A 24,384-nucleotide genomic window follows, 5' to 3' on the forward strand; every position below is an offset into this window, starting at 1 on the left:
AAGTCAAGAAAACAATCACACCACGCCTTGTCTCCCCCAGCACCTCGCTCAGGCTACAGGGTCTCGCCCAGGCGAGGGGGACCCTCGCTTAGGCGAGCTCCCTTCGCCTAGGTGAGAGGTTGACTTCCAGCATATGAACCTTCCACGTGTTCTCGCTTAGGTGAGACCCTCCTCGCCTAAGCGAGACATTCGCTCGCTCAAAAGTACAGCGGGTCGCTTAGGCGACCGTTCGTGGCGAAATACTTAGGCGAGTCCCTGTTAACCTCGCCTAGACGAGACAGGCTCGCTTGGGCGAGTTTATCAGACCTCGCCACTGTTCCTCTCTGCCACCAACACACAACCATGCCCAAACAGTAATACAAATAATGCCATACACTCACAGTGACATACAAGCACGAAAATCATGAAATACCTTCAAAACAACTATCATCATACCAAACAATAAGGTTCTAGCTTCCCTTACCTGGAAAAGGGCCAACAGCTGGGTTCTTGGGTGTAAACAGAGAAAGGCAGCAGCTCCTAGAGCGATTTAGCGAGCTGGAAACAAAAGAACAGATGGACATGAAGCCACTTAGTACGACCCTAGTTGGAACTCGAAGCAATTGTGCTAAACAAGAGAGGTATGGGATGGGATGCAACTTACGTGGAACGAAACTGGCTCAAACAAGTGCGACGGAGCTCCAAGGCTGAACCCTATCGGAGAGGGTGACGGCTACTCAAAGGGGGTTAGGAAATTTGTTTCAACAAAGTGAGTGGAATGAGGTTTAGGGCAGACTTAAGGTTTGTTTCCCTTTGGGCCAACCCTTAGGCCCAACTCACATGGGGCACCCCTTTTAATTTAGGGCAGAAAATATTGGGTCTTACATTCCCCCCAACAACAAAAATTTTCGACCTCAAAAATTCACCGACGAGATGGGAAGGAAACTATGTTTTCCCCCATTTCGTCTGGCAACCACCACTTAGACATGACGAAAAAAAAAATGACTTCAACACCTATAGCCACTAAAAACTTTGCCTCTGTGCTAAGCGATATGTGTTCAACCGTGTGGATTTGTTTAGTCACTACTCTCGAAATAACTCTCACCCCGTAACCTTAAAACTAGATGCTCCTTCATGCCTGCCCAATGCTACCTCTTGTAGGTTTTTATCAAAGTTTCAAATGACTTCAAATCTCAATTAAAACATGTAGTTATCCCTTCACATCACTTTGTTCTCCCCTTTAAGAATCACTCTACTGTCTTGATCACTCTTGAGCTCTGGCCGATTGCCCCACCATCAACACTCTTGACCACTTTTACGCATAATGACACTCATAACATCTTATTTCCTTTGCTGGCTTCATCCAAGGCAACAAAGTTCCCTACCGAGTTATTCCATTTTCAATTTAAAACCTTCAACGGTTTCCTTCACCATATCGTTTTGGCGTCCTACCTTCACATTTAATCCCCTAACCTGAAATCGTCATTTTACAGAAACCTCAGAACCCTAACTCTGCCTGACTTCAAGTCTCTAGTTTGATCTGTATCAATCATCTTTACAATACACCTCCAACTAAGATGGCCCGATTTGTCCTTTCTCCCAACCTCTTTTGAGAAACTCCTTCGTACTAGTCGAATGACTTGACCACTGAAATCTCTTCACCTATTTTCCTCCCAACTTGGACATTAACTTCTCCACCAACTCTTACACTTACCTTGCCAGAGTCTAAATCTTGAATTCTCTCTTAGAAATGAACACCGAATCTTACTTCCCTACTTCTAGGTTGGTACCCTAACTTGAAAACATAATTCAACTATCCCTCATTTCCTTGGTCCAACTTCCTTTATGCAATCCCATACTTCCAACTCTGAATGATCATTGTACACTTTTACCCGATACACACAAGAACGCAACCTTTGGCGTTTTTAAAGAACCGGTCTTCGTGGTAATCACTAGGTCATGAGTAAGATAGTTCTTCTCACGCACCTCTTACCATTTCTAAGCATCACCTGCCACCACCCCGCTGCGCTACTCTGATCCATACATAAGGTCACTTGTTTGTTTTCTCAAAATAATGATCCTTTCATGTCCGCCATGACAAGGAAGCAATTGCCGTTGAGAAACCTTCCTCGGGACCCTTATAAAACTTGAAGAATCCTTTAAACTCTTCTTTTGATAGCCTTAGCATTCCAATTTCTCAACAATGTATCTATCCTTTTAAAACCATATTCCTCATTAGTCACTCCAACCTTAGTCAATACTCTCCTTGAACGGCTTGACACACCACAACTTCTTTTCAAAGATTCACCAAACTTGCAGTCATCTTAGTGATTATACTGAGTTTATGACATTATGTCTCCATCGACTCTTTCGTTTGTTTCTCTTACTTCGCAATCCCAGCATAAAGCCTCCAATTAGAAACTATCAGCACAAGTTTGACTTCAAACCCAAAAGCAAAAGGGGACTTCACCACTCCAAAGCGAAAATTCTAATATTTACTTCATAATAAATCTATAACTCTTCTACCACTGAGATTCATTGCATCTATTTTTCGCTTACCTCCGTCGTATAACTCTGATTCACATGACACCTTACCCTCATCTTTCAACTTGATTACACCACTACTGACTTGTCTCTTTAATTCAAAGGATACTACTTCGTTGGGGATCACATCTCCTAAGAATGAGACTAAGAAAACAACCAGTTCACCCTTGAGATTATGCCCCAACCTTGCAAAGGAAACAATTCAAATTGGCTTTGAATTTAAATCCTTTGGTCACCATGAAACATGAAACACACCCAAGTAAACTTCACTTGACCGCCATTGCAGCAACCCGCTATCTCAAGTATCACTTTTTATACCTTGTATCCTCGAATTCAATCATTTGCGCTAATCATCCCAGCACTAACTATCGTATACACCATTTCAATTTCTTTAGACTTTTCTTCTCCTTCCATTCTTTAGTGTATTTTGCCCCTACTAGCTCTCACCATCCCTACAAGATCCAACACTTAGGTTTCTTAGTCTCGACCCAAGGTCAATTGTTCTGCTCCTGTGAACTACTTTTCCTTGTAACATCCTTCTATCAACTCTAAGGACCAATCATCTCCTTCTGACTATCCAACCTAGTACGAAACCTTTATGCCACTTCATTTTTATCCACATATTATATTTCCCTTTACTTAGGAAGCATCATTTCACTTGACTGATCCATAAGCTCTACTCCATCTTAGCCTCCAACTAGAAATTTGTTGTCCTTTTACACCCCATGGTCCTTATATTTCTCAATTTGCTCGATGCCGAGCAATTTCATTATTTTCTACAACCCAGGATATTGCCAATTACTTCTCTTCCACCAATCCAAGAAAACACTAGATATGGCCATACGAGCATATCTAATGACACTTCTCTTAACATCACATGTATCTATAGAATTCTGAATTCTGGTATTGCCGGAATGTAGAACCAAGTTGATTTTCCTCAAACGTTGTTACACTTGCATGCACTGATATCTCCCATATGTTTTAACCTCTAGATTCAACTCATTTCGAAAAACTTGCGGTATTTGATCCCAAACTTGTCCTTGAAGCTCCCTTAGTCCAATCATTGCTAAACTCCAACATATTTTCTCAAACTATTAACCCAAACTTAGTTTTCCTTGCTCAACGGTATACATCACACATCAACTTCCTATCTCTGAGGCAATAAGTTATCTTAGAGACCTCATCCAACACTTGTAAAGGAAAGCAGGCCAAGTTGGCATTGGATTTGCATTCCCTCATTTCTATAGACACCAAACACAGAGCACAAAGGCGCAGCAAAACAAACTAGATCATACCAAGCAACAGTCTATCACTTACAGACAACGAACCCCTTTTTGTCTGTCACCCCTTTTTTTGAACCATTAGAATTAAGAAAGGAAAACAACCTTTAATCTAGTCATGAGTGTGCACCCTCATTACTCTATCAAGGCGTTTTCTGTTCCTAAAACTTTTGGTTTCACTGACAAACTCGACTAGACATGACTACTTACGCCCACAAGGCACGACAAACCCACAACCTCAGGTCATCCTAAGGACGAACTGCTCTGATACCATTAATGTAACACCCCATTTATTTAATAAAGCTAAATAAAAGATATGTCACACAATATAATATAAGAAGCGAGGATAAGAGAGTATAACGTCACTCCTACAGATATCCCAATTGCTTAGAGGACGAATAAAAGAGATATACCACGATGCCGGGTACAAAGTACAGTAAGAGAATGAAAATGACTTAAACAAATTTTCGGAGAAAACAATACATGGGCCTTAGCCCTAAATGAAGAGCCCAAAGGCATAAGTCAACCCAAAGACTAAGCAGCGGAGCCATCACTTCCCTGTTGACCACGGGTGTTCCTCGCATCTGCTCACATCAACAAGTTGATGATCATCGCAAAAGAGAGTACCACACAGCAAGACACACAACAAAAACAAAAGGGTAAGCTAGAGTCAAAAGTGGTTTTATCATGCAATATGATATGCTTTCACAGTCAATCATACATACATCACTCAAGCATGTTATGACCTTCCAAAACAATACACTAAGACTCGACTCATCCAGATACATATAACCTGGTCGGATTCAGCGGATGCTTGCACTTGTGGTGGATACCTCTGCTCACCCCCGAGTTATGTGTTACAAGTGTTAGGATGCAACCTTCTGTAACCTCCTGCTACTCTCACCACAGGAGTTAGTCCGCTCTAGGTGAAACTAACTGACTCCTTAGAGTGTCAGGATGCAACCTTACCTTGAATCCTTACCTAGTTATACAGATGGGGCACCACCATGGGCACCCACTAACAGGGGCCATGGGATTACGTCCCGACCACTAAAGTACGACCCTGAAAATCTCACCTAGAGATCCCAAGGAATTACGCACTGACACGGACCAACATTCTTAATCAATCAAACAGATTCAGCATGCATACACACAAATATATACACATACAGCTCATACAGTTTCTCATAATTCACCACCTTCGTATTCTCAACCAAACCATGCCAACAGTGGCGAAACTTGGACTAAAATTGTAAGGGAGCCAAATTAGATTTGTTATATATAATTTTTCTTTAGAAAAAAAACTATTCATTTATTTCTCTTCATTTCTTCTCCTTAAAACACACACACATAATAGTAGAATTCAAAAAAATATTACTATCATTCGTTATTATATCATGTTATTATATCATGATACCAATTCATGAATACCATTTTAGATAAGTCATTCGTATCTCATCAATTTGATTTGGTGTTATTGTCAAATTTGATGTCATTTTTCCCATATCACGTTCTAATGAATTTTTAAATTCATTATATGTAACTCTGAGAACTTTAGAGATTTGTTTTATATTGCCTTAAATTCTTGGTTCTTATTAAATTTCTCAAGTTTAGTTAACGTAAATACATTTCTTTTTCATCTTCATCACAAATCTTCCTCTTTGAAAAAAAGGAATCAATTTTTTTACTTTTTATCATAATCTTTCTAATATAAATTTATCACCTCTCACCTATTTAGAAAAAATAAAATTTATATTCACAAATCACAATTATCACAATGCAAAACATAACCAAACTCATACTACTTTAATTAAATAAGCAATATTGTATAAATTCAAAACTTAAAAAAAAAATTACCATAAGTAGCGAAAAACCCAAAATCCCTAAATTTCATAATTAAGGGTTATAATAATTTAGGAAAAATTATAATTAGGGTTCATACCAATTTCATAAAAGAATCCCTAAAATCATAATTAGGGTTTATATTAATTTGGGATAAACTTAATTTGGAAGAAACATCCTAAAAAGAATCATAAACTAACTAACATACATAAATCATAATAAGATACTAACCTTGATTTGTGAGAGATCATGCAAGAATGTATACAAGAATCTCAATCTATGTGTTTCGAACCTCTATTTTCCAATCTATCTCTTTGTATTTATCTCTCTTCACACACTTTCATGATAATTTACATGGTGGAAAGATCTTATAGTAAAAAAAAAACCCTAATCTCTTTTATAAATTAATGTCTTTATTAAAAAAATTTATTTTATCTTTTATTATAATTTTCCATAATATAATCTTAATATAAATAATATATAATATAATTTTAAAAAATATATAAATATATATAAAAAAAATTCAAAAAAAAAAAATGGGGGAGCCGTGGCTCCCCCTTGTCATATCCTAGTTCCGCCATTGCATGCCAACTCCGTATTCGCGAACCCAGCACATGGAACTCCGTCTCATATCATTACCATGCCATGTTGATACCAACCCTTTCATGTCTCGTGTCGAACTCATGCCAAACTCATCATTTCAATTTCATGACTCATCTCATACAATTATCATGCTAAGTTCATACCAACCCATTACTCACAAGTTATGATTTACTTCGCACATGCATACTCATTTCTCTCATACTCTCATCACAACACTTAAATTCAAGCCATACATTCACCAACCAAGTCAAGAAAACAATCACACCACGCCCTGTCTCGCCCAGCACCTCGCTTAGGCTGCAGGGTCTCGCCCAAGCGAGGGGGACCCTCGCTTTGGCGAGCTCCCTTCGCCTAGGCGAGAGCTCGACTTCCAGCATATGAACCTTGCACGTGTTCTCGCTTAGGCGAGACCCTCCTCGCCTAAGCGAGACGTTCGCTCGCTCAAAAGTACAGCGGGTCGCTTGGGCGACCGTTCGTGGCGAAATACTTAGGCGAGCCCCTGTTAACCTCGCCTAGACGAGACAGGCTCGCTTGGGCGAGTTTATCAGACCTCGCCACTGTTCCTCTCTGCCACCAACACACAACCATGCCCAAACAGTAATACAAATCATGCCATACACTCACAGTGACATACAAGCACGGAAATCATGAAATACCATCAAAACAACTATCATCATACCAAACAATAGGGTTCTAGCTTCCCTTACCTGGAAAAGGGCCAACAGCTGGGTTCTTGGGTGTAAACAGAGAAAGGCAGCAGCTCCTAGAGCGGTTTAGCGAGCTGGAAACAAAAGAACAGAAGGACATGAAGCCACTTAGTACGACCCTAGTTGGAACTTGAAGCAACTGTGCTAAACAAGAGAGGTATGGGATGGGATGCAACTTACGTGGAACGAAACTAGCTCAAACAAGTGTGGTGGAGCTCCAAGGCTGAACTCTATCGGAGAGGGTGACGGTTACTCAAAGGGGGTTAGGAAATCTGTTTCAACAAAGTGAGTGGAATGAGGTTTAGGGCAGACTTAGGGTTTGTTTCCCTTTGGGCCAACCTTAGGCCCAACTCACATGGGGCACCCCTTTTAATTTAGGGCAGAAAATATTGGGTCTTACATGTTATGTGTTCTTGAGAGAAATGATTAGAGGGAGAATGAGAGGAAGAGATCGGAAGGATTAGAGAGTAAAGTTGGTGTTGTTTCTTTTAAGAGATTCAGAAGTAATTTTAGAGTGAATTAGGAAATGAAGTTTCTGATTGAATTAACTAATGTGATATATTAAAAAAAACATTTAATAGAAAAGAAGTTAGATTAATAAAATGTTCATATCGTTATACGTAATATAAAATTATATATAGATAATTTAAAATTATTTTATAAGTTTTATTGAATGATTGAAAATAAAAAAAAAGTTATTTATAAAAAATGAATAATACAATATATTTTGTAGAAAAATAAATTTATTATATAAGGTATAAAATAATTGAATTACATGGAAACCTTTTTTCTCTTTTTAATAATAATTTTATAAGTAATAAATTTTAATTATAACCATAATAAATTATTATTATAGTTATCATAAAATTAAAATAATAAACTGAATTAACGTGTATTATTTTAACAGCTAAATCATATATAACAAAAATTAAATAATAAAAAAATAATTTGGTACATAAAACTATGTTACCTTTAATCTTATTATGGATAGTGAGATTGAATTATAAGTAAATTTCTCTAATCATCTTCTCCTATCATCTTATATAACCTCTAAAATAACACGCTACATTCCTAATCATCCCTTACATCCATAAAATAAAGAAGCGTGTAAGTTATAAAATTGTTCATTCTTGCAAAATACAGTACCACACATGCAGTCGCCATCGTTGAACGTGATGTATGTGCCGTTTATTCTTTTTATGAATTATTTTTGAGGAAACTTTTTCTTTTAGTTTGAATGATTCAAAAATAACAGTAGTTGAGAAACAAATAAAATTGATAGTATTTAACAATATCAAATAAAAAAATTGGTCGAAATATATAGAGAAGCATGGATGGGTAGAAGCATTGTGAAAGGAGCGAGAGGGAGGCCTTGGTTCCTTATAAATAGACGGCACTCCTCTGCCAAAGAGCCACACACAACATAACACAGAAACAAACATTCTCTTTCATTCCATTGACCATGGCTGTTTTCACATTCGAGGACCAAACCACTTCTCCCGTGGCTCCAGCCACCCTTTACAAAGCTCTTGTGAAAGATGCCGACAACATCGTTCCAAAAGCCGTTGATTCCTTCAAGAGTGTTGAAATCGTTGAGGGAAACGGTGGCCCCGGAACCATCAAGAAGATCTCTTTCCTTGAGGGTACGTAACATCTTCACTCTTTTTCTACATATTTTCTATATTTGCATCATAACATTATCTGACAGTGATTGTGAATGAACGAACGAATGAACAGATGGGGAGACAAAGTTTGTGTTGCACAAAATAGAAGGAATAGATGAGGCCAACTTGGGATACAGCTACAGCATTGTTGGAGGTGCTGCTTTGCCAGACACTGCAGAGAAGATCACGATTGACTCCAAACTCAGCGATGCTCCTAACGGAGGTTCAGTGGTAAAGCTGAGTATAAAATACCACAGCAAAGGAGATGCTCCACCCAATGAAGATGAGCTTAAAGCTGGCAAGGCCAAGAGTGATGCTCTTTTCAAGGTCATCGAGGCTTACCTTTTGGCCAATGCTTGAATTATTACCAACGTCTTCGATTACATATATAACAAACTTTCCCTGTGTTTATCTTAAAGTTAGGCTTTCAACGTATTGTGTTTAAGTTAAGTTTTCTTGTAAGGGTGATCTTTGTATCCACTACATCAACCGTAGATCAATAAGTTACAATAAAGGAAAGTATTATATATTATCACTTGAAGTTTGTTTTTGTTTTAATATTTATGCAGTGAATTCATATATAGAAATTCAAATTACTCCATATTGGACTCTCATGGCTCATTCCTAAAGGTCATTAGCTCTTCCAAGAACGCTTATATGCATAACCAAAAATGTTAAAATGGGTTCTAATGCGTAATCCAACCCGATTCAACATAAGTTCGACTCAAGTTAGGTTGAAAATTTCTAAATTTTTTTAAATATGAATTGAACTGAACTAGACTCAGTTAACTCCACAATTTAAACAAGTTTGAATTAGATTAAAGGTGTATTGATCCACAATCTACCAACAACAATACTTTAGTAATTATTTTACCATTTTTTTTATGAAAAAATATACTTTGACTCCTATTTTTTGACTCTTATCCTTGATTCCCCGAGGTGCCTTAAGGTGGACCATTGATTCTTTTAAAGAAAAAAAATAGTAGTACATTAATCAATTATCCACACTAAGTCACGTCAAGAAATAAATAATAAAAGTCAAAAAATAAGAGTCATAATATCATTGTCCTTTTTTTATTATAATTATTTAATACTTCTAATTATATAGATTCACAATTTTATTATTTTAACTACTACAATGTTGTTCAATATAATATTTAAATTAGTTTAGATATGTTTAATTTATATGTTTTTCAAGTTATATAATATTTAAAAAATTAGGTAAACACTTTAATCTCACTACTATTAATGAATATAGTAAAACCACTTTCGTTGTCCTACAACAAATATATAAAATAAATTGTAAGAAAAAACATTACAAGTAAACTCACTAATCCACAACCTAGGGTGGGTCGAGTCAAATTACAAAATTTTTGCTCACTAAAAAGTAAGTTGGGTTGAGTTAATCTTTTTTAGCTCAACTCATGATTGGCTAACCCGTGTAAGCCGAGTTGACTCACTTCGACACTCTATGTATAACTTTGATTTTCTCCTTCTAGTGGTCCTATTCCACGTGTAATCCTCTCTTCCTCCTCTTATATCTGATGTAATTGTTACTTTTCCTTTATTTGTATCGATAATTTTTATATATACCGATAATTTCTTTCTTCATTGTATTTCATGAAAGTGGTTGGAGCAATGGTTGAATTGTTGTTACAAATTTAATATAATCAATATGGTTCTCTGTTGATAATGGATACGCATGTCATATATGTTGGAAATCCAAGTTTGAGTGTAAGATTCATATTAGGTAAAAATGAGAAATTTGAGCAATATATAAAGATGAAGACCCATAAACCTATTGCTTTAAGGTTTTGAGTTGGAGGTAGTGTTAATCCCTTATGTGGATTGGACTCATATCTCATTGGTGTTATTTATCTCCTCGGTGATCCTCCCTCGAAAGACTCATTAGTGGTATAAGAGTCAATGGTTAGCCTTTGTGATTAGCTCATATGAGTACAATATGATTTCTATATCGAAAGTCTTTTTGACAAAAGGTTCAAGAGGAGGAGATTGTTGAGAATCTAAGTATGAATCTAAGTTCCATATTGTATAGATATGAGAAAGTTGAGCATATATAATGAAGACCCATAAACTCACTGTCTTAAGGTTTTGGGTTGGAAGTGGTGTCAGATGAGGTGCAATCTGCGTTTAAAGGGGTGTAATTATTAAGCTTTGGACTTCAGATAAGGTCCCTATGCTTCTTGTTGAGGGGGGCTGAATGTGTAACTGAAGATGTGGTCAGTTAGTGGGCTTCTTCTCGGGCTGCACATCATTCCTGATTTGGTTTTTGAAATCATGGAGCTCTTCTGGTTGCATCAACATGGTTTCCCTCTATCTGAGTTCATCCATATCAACGACAGGTTTCTTTTAGAGGCTATCTAAGAAAGGGCTCGACCTTAAGGTCCTAACCATGTGGTGTGTGACTATGTCTAGGCTTAGCCCCCTTATTTCAAGCGCTATCTTCCTAAATCGTTTAATGAAGGATCATAGGGATTTTTCCTTCTCCTATTAGATTTTAACTAGACCGATGGATGTCAAATGGTGAGGTCGACTCATGGCGAGTTTTGCTCCAAACTTAGCAACAATGTATCAAAGCAATCCACTAATAAAGGACACAATCGTGTGAACCAGCTCAATGGGGCTCCTTTGAACAATGTGGGAAAACCTTACACATGATGACATCTTTCGTGGTGTATAGGCTAGCTTGGGTTACATAAATGCCGACATGCTCATGTGGGTTAGTAAACCCGTCATATTGGTCTACAGTTGGCGTTTTTCAACCAGATGGTAGTGATGTTTCCATGATTCCTTCCATAAAGGGGTGCCTCCTTATCGAAGCTTCGTAGTTTTAAGACGAAGGTTGGTACCCCATAAATGGATTGCTCTCAGGTATCAAGGATTTGGGATGGCTCTAGCTAGCGAACTTAATCAGCTCGTGGTCTTCGTTCATCAGCGTTGGTATGATGTCACTATCCTTTAGCTTTTTTTGTGAGCACACTTTTTTGACTCTCAAATGCTCTATCTTGTCAATTTTCTTTCTTTTTAACAACTTGAATGTTCACACACTCTCTTATATCTAAATCCATGTTCATCTTCTCAAGGTCTTCCCATTCTTTCCTGCGAGGCCCTTGTGCTTCCGATCTAGCCATGTTCGTCGTTCTCACCATTTAGTCTAAGTAGGGTTGTCCTCGACCCCATGATAAGTAACAAATGTTCTTAGAAGATTGGGATAGTCTTATAAGGCCACTGATACCCGATGCTTCAGGTGGATGATCCTTCTCTCGTCTTCTCTTCTAGTCGGTCTGAGTAGTAAAAAGAGGGAGGTACCTACAAAAGGTACTTTGATGCTTGAGTTAGTATTCAGTTGTTATCGATCTTGGACAAATGTGTGATTGGCTAATTAGAAAACATACCTTTTATCCTTACCACTATTGTATTTATAGGGCTATTTGGTGGGTATGTTGGTAATCACAAGCTAATCTCGATCAAAATATGGTGCAACCATACTAGTTACTTGTTCTTACAAAAAAATTACCTGATTGATCCTACATAAATTAGTCTATTCTTCGGAACAAGTGTGAGTTCTAATCTGCCACAAAGGAGAGAAGTCAGCCTACAAAGACTCCAACACTCAAATTAATAAAGAGTATTTGGTGAGTATGAGATTAAAGAGTGAGTATTGGATGAGTGTACTCCCTGTGATAACATACATATATGTATAGGCTTTCGTGGGCCTTTTAGTATGTAGAGAATAATAATAAATAAGATAAGTTCTTTATATAATAACAGATTAACATATATAATAACTAGATTCAATTTATTATAACTTGGATTTTGTTTATGTAATTACAAATATCATCTTTCCCTAATTTTGGGATATCACATTTGGATCTTGTGTTTATTGGACCGTTTTAAGTCTCACAATAATAATATATTTTGGATGTAGTATGTACACTACTAAACCTCTTATAATGGTTATGTTATTCCTCTTTAAAACCATTTTTGAGTTTAGTGTCCAATCAGACCAGTTCATATTGAATTGGGAGGAGGGTGGAAAGGAAAAGAAATGAGGGTAGAGAGACTCAAGAAGAGTAAATTTATGAATTGAAGAATAAATACATATATGTTATATTCGCATGAGAACCCGCTAGTTTGTAGGAACGGATTCTAAGCCATATTCATGTTCTCATGAGAATATTTTAGGCGATTCGTGGGATAACACTGAAATCCCATCTCTTTATTTTTGCGAAGATTTGCGAGAATAAATGGTAATTTTACCATTATATCCTTATCACATGACTGTTGCAACATCCACGTTGCTTCATTTTTTTGTTATTTTTGCTGATAGTAATTGAGTTACTAACCAACTATAGAAGAGAATTAGTTTCGTCACCGATTCTTATGTGCTTGCAAAAGATGTTAGAATCGATTAACTAACTCATTCCATGAGAGGTGTGGAATGGTGGGTGGACATGGGAGGTACCGATTATGGAACCAGTTCCTTAGGCACAATTCTATCTATATTTATTATTAGGTATAGAAGTGGAATGGAATAATGATGTTCCTTGGATTTATATATATATATATATATATATATATATATATATATATATATATATATATATATATATATATATTAATTTTTATTATAAAGATAAAATAATAATTTTATATTTTAATTTATTAAAATATAAAGATTAATCCATTCAAATATAATTGCAAATTTATCTTCACATTTTTTCTAAAACTATGGTACACCCTTAAAATTTATATATTAATATATGAATTTCATTATATATTAATATATTTACAGTATAATATGTAAAATAAAAATTATAAAATAACTTGATGTAAAAAATAAATTTCAGTTCAAATGAAATTTAATTACCGGTAGTGAAAACCTTGGCCTACTGACCTATTTCAGTTTAAATTATTTTTTAAGTTGGGAAAACATTATTGCTTGGGAAGGTCACAGAGTGACAGTGTCTAGATAGTCTTCCCTGTGGAGCAGAGAAAGAAGAGAGATGGAGCTTTCTCAGCTTGGTTTCTTAGATGAATTGGTGGCTCCAAGAAGAGAGACATGGAATGCTCTGTCCAGTGGGTTCTTGGAGCTATTGTCTAATGGTTGGAGTTTTGACACTTTTCTTGAGAACCCATCTTTCCCCACCTCTAACTCTCTGTTTGCTGCATTTTCAACACCCATAGACCGCAGATTTGAATGCCCTTTCACCAATGAACTACCACCATACCCTTTTCCTGATGCCTTCACAATGCCATTGCCGCACCTTCACCCTGCCAACGATGATCCCCCACCTCCACTTCCACCCACACTGGAGGATGAAGATGTTGCCTTTTATGACAACAACAACAACAACTTTGAAGAAATCAAGAGTGTCTGCAAAGTTGAGGAACAAGGTGTTGAGAATCCACAAGGCACAGAGATTCCACTCTTCAACACAGGCATGTCTGATGATGCAGAGAGGAAACAGAAGTCCAAAAAGCTAGAGGGACAGCCCTCAAAGAATCTCATGGCAGAAAGGAGGAGAAGAAAGCGTCTCAATGACCGTCTTTCCATGCTTAGGTCAATAGTCCCCAAGATCAGCAAGGTCATTTCCAAAACAATGTCTTTGCTTTTTTTTTTAACCCTTACTTTTCCCTTGTTGTAATGTCTGAATCAGTATAAGCGAAAGCGAAATTGGAATTCTCATGTTTGGCTTACATCTATAACATGACCCATACTTGGTTTCTTTGTTTTCTTGATTTGCTGTGTGACACTCTGAATTGAGCAATATCAACTTTAATTTAACAGATGGACAGGACCTCTATTCTTGGGGATACTATAGACTACATGAAAGAGCTCTTGGAAAGGATTGGTAAGTTGCAAGAAGAAGAGGGGGAAGAGGGCTCAAGTCAGATTAATCTGTTGGGAATTTCAAAAGACCAAGTGAAACCAAATGAAGCAATTGTAAGAAACTCCCCCAAGGTACTCTACCAAACCAAACCAAACCCCCTGACTTAAAGCATAATCACAGACCCACTTTCTCAATAAATGTATTTGCAGTTTGATGTTGAAAGGAGAGACCAGGACACCAGGATCAGCATTTGCTGTGCCACAAAGCCTGGATTGCTACTATCAACCATCAATACATTAGATGCATTAGGCCTTGAGATTCAGCAATGTGTTGTAAGCAGCTTCAATGACTTTTCAGTGGAAGCATCTTGTTCTGAGGTATGTATTCTATTTGGTCCCTTCAGTCTTAATTGCATGCTTGAAACTCTACCGTAAACTTACTCATTTCATGGTCATAGGTAGGTGAACAGAGAAATTGCGTTAGCCCTGAGGAGATAAAACAATCACTATTCAGAAATGCAGGGTTTGGTGGGAAGTGTCTCTAGGAGAAAGATGGAAAATTGATAAAACAATTTGCAGATGGTGTTAAAGAAGCAACTCTCCTTCTTTAGTTTGTAATCCATGGAATTAGGCAAGTAGAAGTTTTAGTGAGATTAGGAATAAGTTGGCTATGATTGACGATTTCCTTCTGAAAGCCACACCCTGCATTTTAACATATATTAGGGGGCTATCCCCTTAGCACATGCTGCAGTTTCACCTTTATAAAAAGTGTTCTTTTTTAAGAAGGGATCTATAATGAAGAATAATTATTGCAAAGGCCACAATTAAGTGGAATCAATTGACATGGTAACATGATTTTTGCTGTGACTATTATGCTAGGTCAACGATAAAGTAAAGCTTATTATGACCATCACTTTAATGTCACACAATCCAACAATCAGATTGTGGTTACTGTTTTGGCAAGTGAAATTTAGGTTTGTTTTCATATACGACCATGATCACTTATTTTGTTTCTCTTCTTTTGGCTAGATTATAATCCATATATTACTGTTACAAAGCACAAGGTTCGCATTACTGGTTTGTGGTCAAATAATTTGTTTCAACAAACAAAGCTCCTGTTTGGATAAACACTTAGTAGGTACTAATGAAATAAAAAAATAAATGGAAATAGAACAAATAAGACTTTTATATAGGTAAAATCAAGAAGAAAAGAAAGGTTGTAAACATTCAAAATGTTGCCCTGTAATGATTATCCTTCAGCAAAAGCTTGAAACTGCGGCTGAAGCTTCTGCTTCAACGTGTTCCTGCATTATTACATGGTCTTATGAAAACAATAGATGATAGCTGAAGTTGTTCAAAGAATTCACCGTTCAAAGGAAAGCCGTAACTTGATTTTAACTGTGAAAGAAAAATGAAGAAAAGGTATGCATGTATGAAGAAAGGCAAATGGCAGTGCAGAAACATTTTTGGTGTTGGCAATGCTGCAATGAAGAAAAGTCCAATTTCAGAGTCATTCCGTTTTTGTTTGTTTGTCCAGCCACGTCAGCTTTCACGAGACTTGTTTTCACTTTGGTGTGGTTGTTTTCAGCTGGCCAAGTTGATCTTAAGAGACCATTAAATCAGAGAAGGGAACTTCTTGAATTTCACGAGTCATTGACCATGAATATCTCTTTCGGTATTGGAAATGAAGAAATTTTAACATCAAAGACTGAAATTTTAACATCAAAGACTGCCATCGTAGACTGCCATTTAGTCCCTGAAAATTCCGTGAACGTATTTTTAACGGCCTTCTGTGTTTTAAGAATTTGGGTAAACTCCAAAATTTATGTGAGTTTATGGGATATGCTTCATAATCCAAAAAAAATTCAGTCAATTAATTAAAATAAATTTATTTGAGTTTTAACGTTATCAAGTTAATTAACTTTATATATATATATATATATATATATATATATATATATATAAACTCAATATTTTAGTTGGAAATTAAAAGCTAATCCTAAAATTAACGATAGGATAGGTGAAACAAAATTCATATTTTCAAATCCAATTCATAATTACAACAAGTTTATTTTAATACATTTATTTCAAATATAAATTTATATTATTGGATATTAAGTCCAATTCATTTAATTAGATTTAAATAAAATATAGATTGGATAATTTTTTAGATTTTGAAAATTTTAATATTAATGTGAGTTTGGATCATTTTAGATTATGTGAGGTTAGATTGAATTGCACACAAACGAACCCGTTGTTCAAGTTGAGTTCAAGTGATACAAGGTTGAGTAACGTTGAACTTAAGTCATACAATATTGATCTGTGTTGAGCCTAAAACAAGTTAAATCATGTCAAAATTAAGTCAAGCTAGGTCGGACTTAAATTACGTTGGATTAATTCAAACCCAAGTCAAGTTGTTAGACTACGTGAGATTTAATTTCAAGTTTGGAGGAGCATAAGTCAAATTGGGATAAGCAAGATCATTATTGGTTGTGATTCAAAATAATTTTTCAAAACTCAAATATACCTACACATTATAGTTTTATACAAAAGTTATTGATAATGAAAGTTAATTCTATCAACATTGTTATAAGAACACTTGTTTTCTTCTTCTTTTTTTTAATTAAGTGGTACTCAAATGTCAATTTCTAAAAATGATTTCATGGAATAAAGAACAAAGATTACATATTTTATGTATGCTTAAGAGTTGGAATAATATATAAACAAAAAATGATGATAATTATATAAAACAGATAAATGTTATATATGACACTATTTTAGGAAGAAGGGATTGGGGTGTGAGATCCTTGGTAAGGGTCTTACACCAACACTATTGAAATATTTTATTCTGTAAAAGTGTAACCCAAAGGATAACCAACTTAATATAGGACTATTAGTTGTATCAAACAAATAAGTTTCATTCAATACAATAGAAGTTTCTCTTATTTTTATTTATAGTGTATGAACATCTATTAAATGACATTTTAATTATCTAATATAAAATGTAAATATGGAATATAGTTACTTTTAAGTGTAGAGAAAATTTGAACTACACAAAGAAAGAAAATTTAAATTTTGAAATTTAGATCTAAATTAATAACTCAAATTTGTCTATATTTATTATGTTTGAGTCACATCTTTCAAGTTCATTTCCTTATAATGTAAAGTGCTGAATCCAATCTCCAAATATCTAACGGTGCACACTGGAATAGGTCTAATTTTTAATGTCTTTTTTCTGTTTTTTTTTTTCTGTTTTTTTTTTCTGTTCTAACAGATAATTTAAAGAATAAAAAAGACGAGGAAACATAGCAAGTAAAATCTAAAATTGAAAGTTCAATTCTATGGGAAATAGAAATAGAGAAAAGAAATTTGAAAATTATATAATTTGATTGACATAAGAAATAAATTGTATGTGTGGATAATATGATTCCCATTATATCCTTTCACTTTATATATACAGCAATTCAATATAACTTTCTATTTGTTTTTTAATCTTTACTTCATCTATCCAAACTAAATTTAATTCCCATATTATTCATCTTTATTCATTACCCCACCAAACATGGAAAATGTTGAGTCTATGTAGAATGATGTTTATATAAATGTATGTAGTGAAAAAGTAGTTTTTGAGTAAGGACAAAACATTGGTTTTTGATATACAAGTAACGTCAAAAAGAAACGTCCCCAAAATGGTTTTTGGTACTGTGGGCGCTTTCTGCAGTTTTGAATTATGTCACCTGCCAAGAGGTTTTGTAGAAATAAAGAAAGAGTTATTAGTTTTTAGAAAATGATAACACCTATATGTAAGTTTTTATATTTAGTTTGTAATTAGATTTAAAAATGAATTTAGAGAGTGAAAATTAGTGATGTGAGGAAAAAGAGATATGAACGTGATATTGTTTGGATAAGGAAAAGGACAGTGAAAAAACTAAAGAAAAAAATTTATTCAAGCGATATAATAAATTTAAAATATTAAAATTTATATATTTAATAAATTATTTTTATTAACACAAATTTATTTTAATTAAATATTAAATTAATTTTTTATTTGTTTAATTTATAATTTTAGTTTTATTATAATTTTTTGTTCTTAATATCTTTATTTTATTATTTTATTAATAGATTACATTTTTAATTAATTATAACATATTATATAACTAATTAATTTTAAGTTTTATTGTAATGATAAACATGTATTTATTATGCATATATCTTTTTGATGTTTTGAGATAAAATAAGTTATGAAAATTTTATCTTATTTTCTATATTTGAATTTTTCTTTTGCAATTTCTTCAACTTTCTTCAATGTCTATGATGATTCGAATATCATTGAGCTCATGCAAAGCATAATTCAAAAATAGTAAAACTAAAACAAGATGGATATAATATCTATTGATAAAACAAATGAACACAAAGTTTCTCTCTCTTTTTTGTGACTTTTTTTCTGTCTTTGTCTCTGACAGATGTGACAAACATTATGAGTGTACATTAATTTCCTTTTCTATTCTGAATATCTCTGTTGTTGAAGTTTATTGTCAGCACTTATGAGTGTTGTGTTTGAAACTCCAAGCATTGTTGGTTAAATTAAATGTTATCTTTAAAGCCTTTTGAGTTTGTTGTTTTGTATTGATTTGGTTTGTGTGGTTACATGGATAACTTTACCAAGGTAAGGTAGTATGCATGCCCTGCAACAACTAACCTTATGTTGGTATGGCATAAAGTAGTAAGAGTTGTTTTCTTAGGAACAAAAACTTTGGTTCAGCTTTCACTTTTATGTGATTTTCTGTAAAAGTTCTACCATAATAAAGGTGCAGTAAAAAAGTTGACAACAATTAAAAAGTTTCAATATTGAATATTCAAAAAAATAAAGAAGATTTGGATTTGAATTAAAGCAACCTTTTCCAAAAATGGCTACACAGACAAAATGTCATTGGATACGACAACATTTGAATTTTATAATCAGGACAAAGCATTTGATTCAAAATTCAACTAAATATAAGGGTGTATCCAACAAATTTTCTTTTTAATCGAATTATATATATATATATATATATATATCATTATTTGAATTTCCTTTATGTTTATTTTTAAATATATAATGTTATTTGTAACATCCTATTTAATAGTTTTTTACGCTATCAAATAAAACATTATATTATGATCAAGTATAGCAGATAGTAAGAAGAACAGTCATATAGAATATACAGCTGGTACAGTCATCCAAAACTAATCCTATGAATTCCCGATGATGAACATAGGTACTCAAAACATAAATCAAACATCTCAAAACTCCATGGTATCTAATGTAACATCCCTAGGGAATATTACTTAAAAATAAATATTAAAATAAATAATTTCATTAAATAGTCATCTCGATAAAAATCCCAACGCGGGAAAATTGTATTTCGTTAACATAGCGCGCCAAAACTCATAACAGAATACATAACTGATTGCAAGCTATCAAAATTCGTATTTTAAACATGAATTACAATTTATCAAAAACCCTAGCACTACTCCCATGCTAGCCCTCACTCCGCCATCTGAGCATCCTAAGCACCACCTGTATCAACATCTGCTCCCGTGTAACGAATTACACGATCATCGCCACACACAAACAGAAAGGGTGAGCTGAGAAAATAAAGTAATAAGCATATAATCACAGGACAAATCATTTACCCATCTTAATCATTATCTATAAATCTTGGCCAAGACCCTAACCCCAAGACTTAACAGTCTTCAAGTCACACAATTGGTTAGCCTTGGACTCGGGAATCTGATGCTCACACGAACCTGCCCGCTCGTGGTCCTGCCTCTACGAACCTCCCCGCTCGTAGTCCTGCTCTACGGACCTACCCGCCCGTAGTCCAACACATGTGATCCACCAGCCCCCGTACCTCCCCGCACGTGGCATCTCTCACGTGAGCACGGAACATACGAACCTCCCCGCTCGTATCCTCACGTGAGAGTAACTTGATATGAACCTCCCCGCTCATATCATCACATGTCACACTATCCATGAACCTACCCGCTCATGGCACAGCATCCCCCGATCCAAGCATCATTGTCAGTTTAACAAAAAACACATCAAATGCAAGAACAACAGCGTTTCCGCCTGGCCCGGCCCACACGCCGCCAGGCGAAATTGCTCCAGACCGCCTGGCGGTATTCACCTCCCGCCAGGCGCCAGCGTTCTCCCAGACCCCACTGTTTTCTCGTCACCGCCTGGCGGAGCACACCGTGCCGCCAGGCGCCTCTCAGTGCAGACCCTCCCACGCTAAGGCTATCGCCTGGCAGCTATCAGTAGACCGCCAGGCGCCATACCAGAACAACATTTTTCTGGTTTATGACACTCCAATTAATCCAGTTTATCATTTAAATCCCTTCCCTAGATCACATAAAAACCCCAACCTCAACTCTCACATAGGCGAACCTACAATTATCATATATACCCAAATACAGGTACCTCACCCCGAACAATCCCATCATTTAAGAACACAGTCCACAATTTAATAGCCTCAATTACATTACAAGTTATATTCCACTGTATTAAGTCATCCTTCTCTTAGAATCCTTTTCTCATAACCCCTCATGCAATATAACCTAACCAATTATCATCATTATTGGTTATACCGCCCCAATCTTTAACTAAACTCTGTTAATTCTAATCAACCTTAGACTGTCATAATTCCACATTTTTCCACGCTTCCAGAAGCCTGCTCTAGTAAGCACAATTCTTCCCTCTCCATTTCCTCCCTTATATACAACCCAACACCATGATTAGTTATACCTCTACTCTTTACCATCCCTTTAATTAATCCTCACAGTTATATTCCCCTATTTTCCATGTTGCCCAATTATCAATACCCTCACCTACCCCAAATCCTCACTCTCAATCCCACCACCAAGAACTCGCGAAATAGCCTCCTGCCCATGCCATCGCCTGGCGGATAGAACAGCCCCGCCAGGCGGCACACCAGACCCAGACTCTCTGAAATGCGTTTCTGCACTTCCCACAAACCTATTCTATTTTCCTCCTTCCCAGATGACCACCATACAGTTCCAACCTTTTCAGCGTCTAACTCAACACTATTATAATTATCACATTCCTCCATCGCAGTTGGTTCCTAATTCACGCAACAATCCCACTTACAAGACCCCGATATAACCCCAATTGTTCCCGCAAGGAGTATATGACAATAATCCATCAAGCAATCTTATACAATCATTTGGCACTCAATAGTTCATTACACTATTCTAATTTAGCATCAACGTCATCAAACAGAACACGATCAAGGTCGCGCCGCCAGGCAGGAACTCATCGCCGCCAGGCGACTCAAACCAAAACAAGAACACACGCTCATCCCTGATGAGCCGCCTGGCGCTACGGGATGAACCGCCAGGCGATTTCTGGAAAAATTCAGAAACCTCAATATAACAGTGCAGAAATGACACAGCGATCATACAATAAGCAAAGGCATCGCGCAGTGATTCAATACAATTAAAAAGACAGAAAAACAACTCCCCTAACCTGAATTCTTGGCCCAAATTCGAATGGATGTGCTTATACCTTCAACAAACCTTCTCTAGCTCTGACTTCCCACTCCAACCTTTTCAATTTCGACACTGCCTCACTCTATCAGCCCCCAATCCTCTGAAACAGATTTCTCTTATGACAACCACGACCCTAAATGCTATTTTTTTCCTCTCTTTTAACCCTCTCTCTCACTATTACTCTCACTTATTACCCAAATTAAGGTGCTAAGTGCTAAAAACGAAAATGCCTTAAGTGTCCTAGCTAATGACCACTCATGAACCACTATTGAATGATTTCCTACCCATTGGGCTGCCTTCATCTGCAGCTAGGTTTTTCACGTCCCTTCAATACCATGCAACCCAAAATTGCCAAAAAGAAAATTAGTTTTGTTCTTAGCAAGGATTGAACCCATAACCAACCAATTAACAATTTAAATACATAACCACTCAACCACCACATATTTCATGATGACTCCCCCAATTTTAAGGGTTTATCATCATCCAAACGAGTTCAATATATAAGTACACAAAAACACATAAATTAAATAGCATCCAAGTGGCACACATAGGACTCGAACCCAAGTCCTCACACACAATAAAGTACTCTCAACCACATGAGCTAGTACCTTTCCACATCATAATTCTTCACATTTATTACTTTGAATATTCTCATTACCCGTCCTAATTAAATAATTAATTAAATAACTATTTAATTTTCCCGAATCTTACATCTAACCCACAAGAACTACCACGAAACCGCTAAGCAACCAATCAACTCCTCTTAAGGAGAGGGGCATCTTCATCTGGACTCGGCTCTGCTCACGCCAACAGCAAGTGATCATAGCAAGGAGAAAGAACAAGGAAAAACAGACATAAACAAGAAGAGTGAGCTAACTGAAATTAAGAGAAATCATACAATTCATATCATAATCATCAATCACAAACATATCTCAATTATACATATACATACATATATATATATATATATATATATATATATATATATATATATATATAATTCTAGACTCGATATCCGAATTGTGTAAGCGACATTGGAGCTCTTGGTGGCTTGCACCTGTGAAGGTTCCCAAACTCTGTAGAGTTTGGACACAAGGGTTTATCACCCAACCACTCACAGGGTAAGTTTCCTTCGCGTCTAAGACTCGATCGAGTCCAAAGACTAGGACCTCCTGTTACTCCTCACGACATAATCCATCATACTCTATATGAGCGTGAATGATTATTGGAGTTTCAGGATGTCATCCAATACGGATTCCTCATGTCCTTACACACACTAACAAGCTCACATGAATTTCCCTTGAAATTCCATTCCAATCACAATTTATCATAATTCATATTCATCAACTTTTCAACACTCACTACATTTATAATAACATTTCAAACACACAGGAGATTAACTGCACCAAATTACAATACTACATATCACTTCACTCCTTAGAACAGGGCTTCAAGCAACCTACTACAGTGGCCCTCGCTCAAGCTAGAAAATCTAGCCTTGGCGAGAGGCTGTCTCGCTTAGGCGAGTCAATCTCGCCTGGGCGAGGCTTTAACAGTGGCAAAAATTAAAAACCTGGGCGAACTCTCGCTCAGGCTAGGCTGGTTCGCTTAGACGAAGGTAGCTCTCGCTTAAGCGACCCTAGCTCGCCTAGGCGAGACTTCGCGCAGGAACATGGGTGGGTTTTCTGGTGTTTTCGCTCAGGCGAGAGCCACTCGCCCAGGCAAAAATACCAGATTACGAACATGTTCCCGTATGCAAGAGTCCAGAGTTCTTCACAAGAGCAACATATACTAAAATCATGCACTTCAATCATCATTTCAACACTTAAACATGCAGTTCAAGCTCATCAAAATAGATTATACACGATTTTGAGTAAAAATTAGCTAGCTCCCCTTACCTTTGGAATTTCCACAAGCAATGACTCTTTCAACAAAGGGGACACCTCAATCTCACAACCCAAGGCACTGAATTACAATTGCCAAGGGTGAGAACAGATCCTACCTCAACCCAGAATGATGGAAATACCTAGAATTCGAAAATTAGAAGGCAAGGGAGGAATACAGGTTGACTTATGTGTAAGAAGGGAAGGCTCAGCTTGAGGAAGTGGTCCTGATCTAGCTCCAGTTCTGAATTTTGCAACAGTGAGAGCGATTTTAGACCTTTGGATGTGAACTTAGATTATTTCTGGTAGAGAGAAGGCAGAGAAGGAAATAGAGAAGGAGAGACTGCTAGGGTAAAGTGTGTTGTTTCTGTGAAGTGGGTGGCAAAGAGGGAGGGTTCTCACATTATTATCAAATAAAATATAATAAATGTGTGTATTTAATAATATCGTGATGAATTCGGGATTTGCTGAATAAAT

The 24,384-nt window shown here is 36.1% G+C and overlaps 2 protein-coding genes across 3 annotated transcripts; both read left to right on the plus strand.

Moving 5' to 3' along the window:
- The first annotated feature begins 8,386 nt into the window (after nt 1-8,386).
- Nucleotides 8,387-9,177, plus strand: LOC114179096 (pathogenesis-related protein 2). The gene is made up of 2 exons (XM_028065314.2): nt 8,387-8,598; nt 8,693-9,177. Exons 1-2 carry the CDS (start codon nt 8,418-8,420, stop codon nt 8,977-8,979), a joined length of 468 nt encoding a protein of 155 aa, XP_027921115.2. The 5' UTR covers nt 8,387-8,417; the 3' UTR covers nt 8,980-9,177.
- Nucleotides 9,178-13,566: 4,389 nt separating this feature from the next.
- LOC114174896 (transcription factor bHLH93-like) lies at nt 13,567-15,311 on the plus strand. 2 transcript variants are annotated; one of them, XM_028059631.2, is made up of 4 exons: nt 13,567-14,228; nt 14,432-14,605; nt 14,684-14,851; nt 14,936-15,311. In XM_028059631.2, the coding sequence occupies exons 1-4, from the start codon at nt 13,647-13,649 to the stop codon at nt 14,969-14,971; spliced, it is 960 nt and encodes a 319-aa protein (XP_027915432.1). In that variant the 5' UTR covers nt 13,567-13,646; the 3' UTR covers nt 14,972-15,311. The 2 variants fall into 2 exon arrangements, with proteins under 2 accessions (XP_027915432.1, XP_027915430.1); XM_028059629.2 differs by having other exon boundaries at nt 13,568-14,228; nt 14,932-15,311.
- Nucleotides 15,312-24,384: the final 9,073 nt, after the last annotated feature.

The sequence above is a fragment of the Vigna unguiculata genome, chromosome 3 (assembly GCF_037176805.1).
Source record: "Vigna unguiculata cultivar grain cowpea cultivar isolate G323 ecotype 2 chromosome 3, ASM3717680v1, whole genome shotgun sequence".
Lineage (NCBI taxonomy): Eukaryota > Viridiplantae > Streptophyta > Magnoliopsida > Fabales > Fabaceae > Vigna > Vigna unguiculata.

Excerpts from the sequence above, each read along its gene's own strand:
- LOC114179096 (XM_028065314.2), top strand. The coding sequence starts at position 8,418 with ATGGCTGTTTTCACATTCGAGGACCAAACCACTTCTCCCGTGGCTCCA. Across the intron at positions 8,599-8,692 it reads GAAGATCTCTTTCCTTGAGG|ATGGGGAGACAAAGTTTGTG; the intron begins GTACGTAACATC and ends ACGAATGAACAG.
- LOC114174896 (XM_028059629.2), top strand. The coding sequence starts at position 13,647 with ATGGAGCTTTCTCAGCTTGGTTTCTTAGATGAATTGGTGGCTCCAAGA. Across the intron at positions 14,606-14,683 it reads TTGTAAGAAACTCCCCCAAG|TTTGATGTTGAAAGGAGAGA; the intron begins GTACTCTACCAA and ends ATGTATTTGCAG. Across the intron at positions 14,852-14,931 it reads TGGAAGCATCTTGTTCTGAG|GTAGGTGAACAGAGAAATTG; the intron begins GTATGTATTCTA and ends TCATGGTCATAG.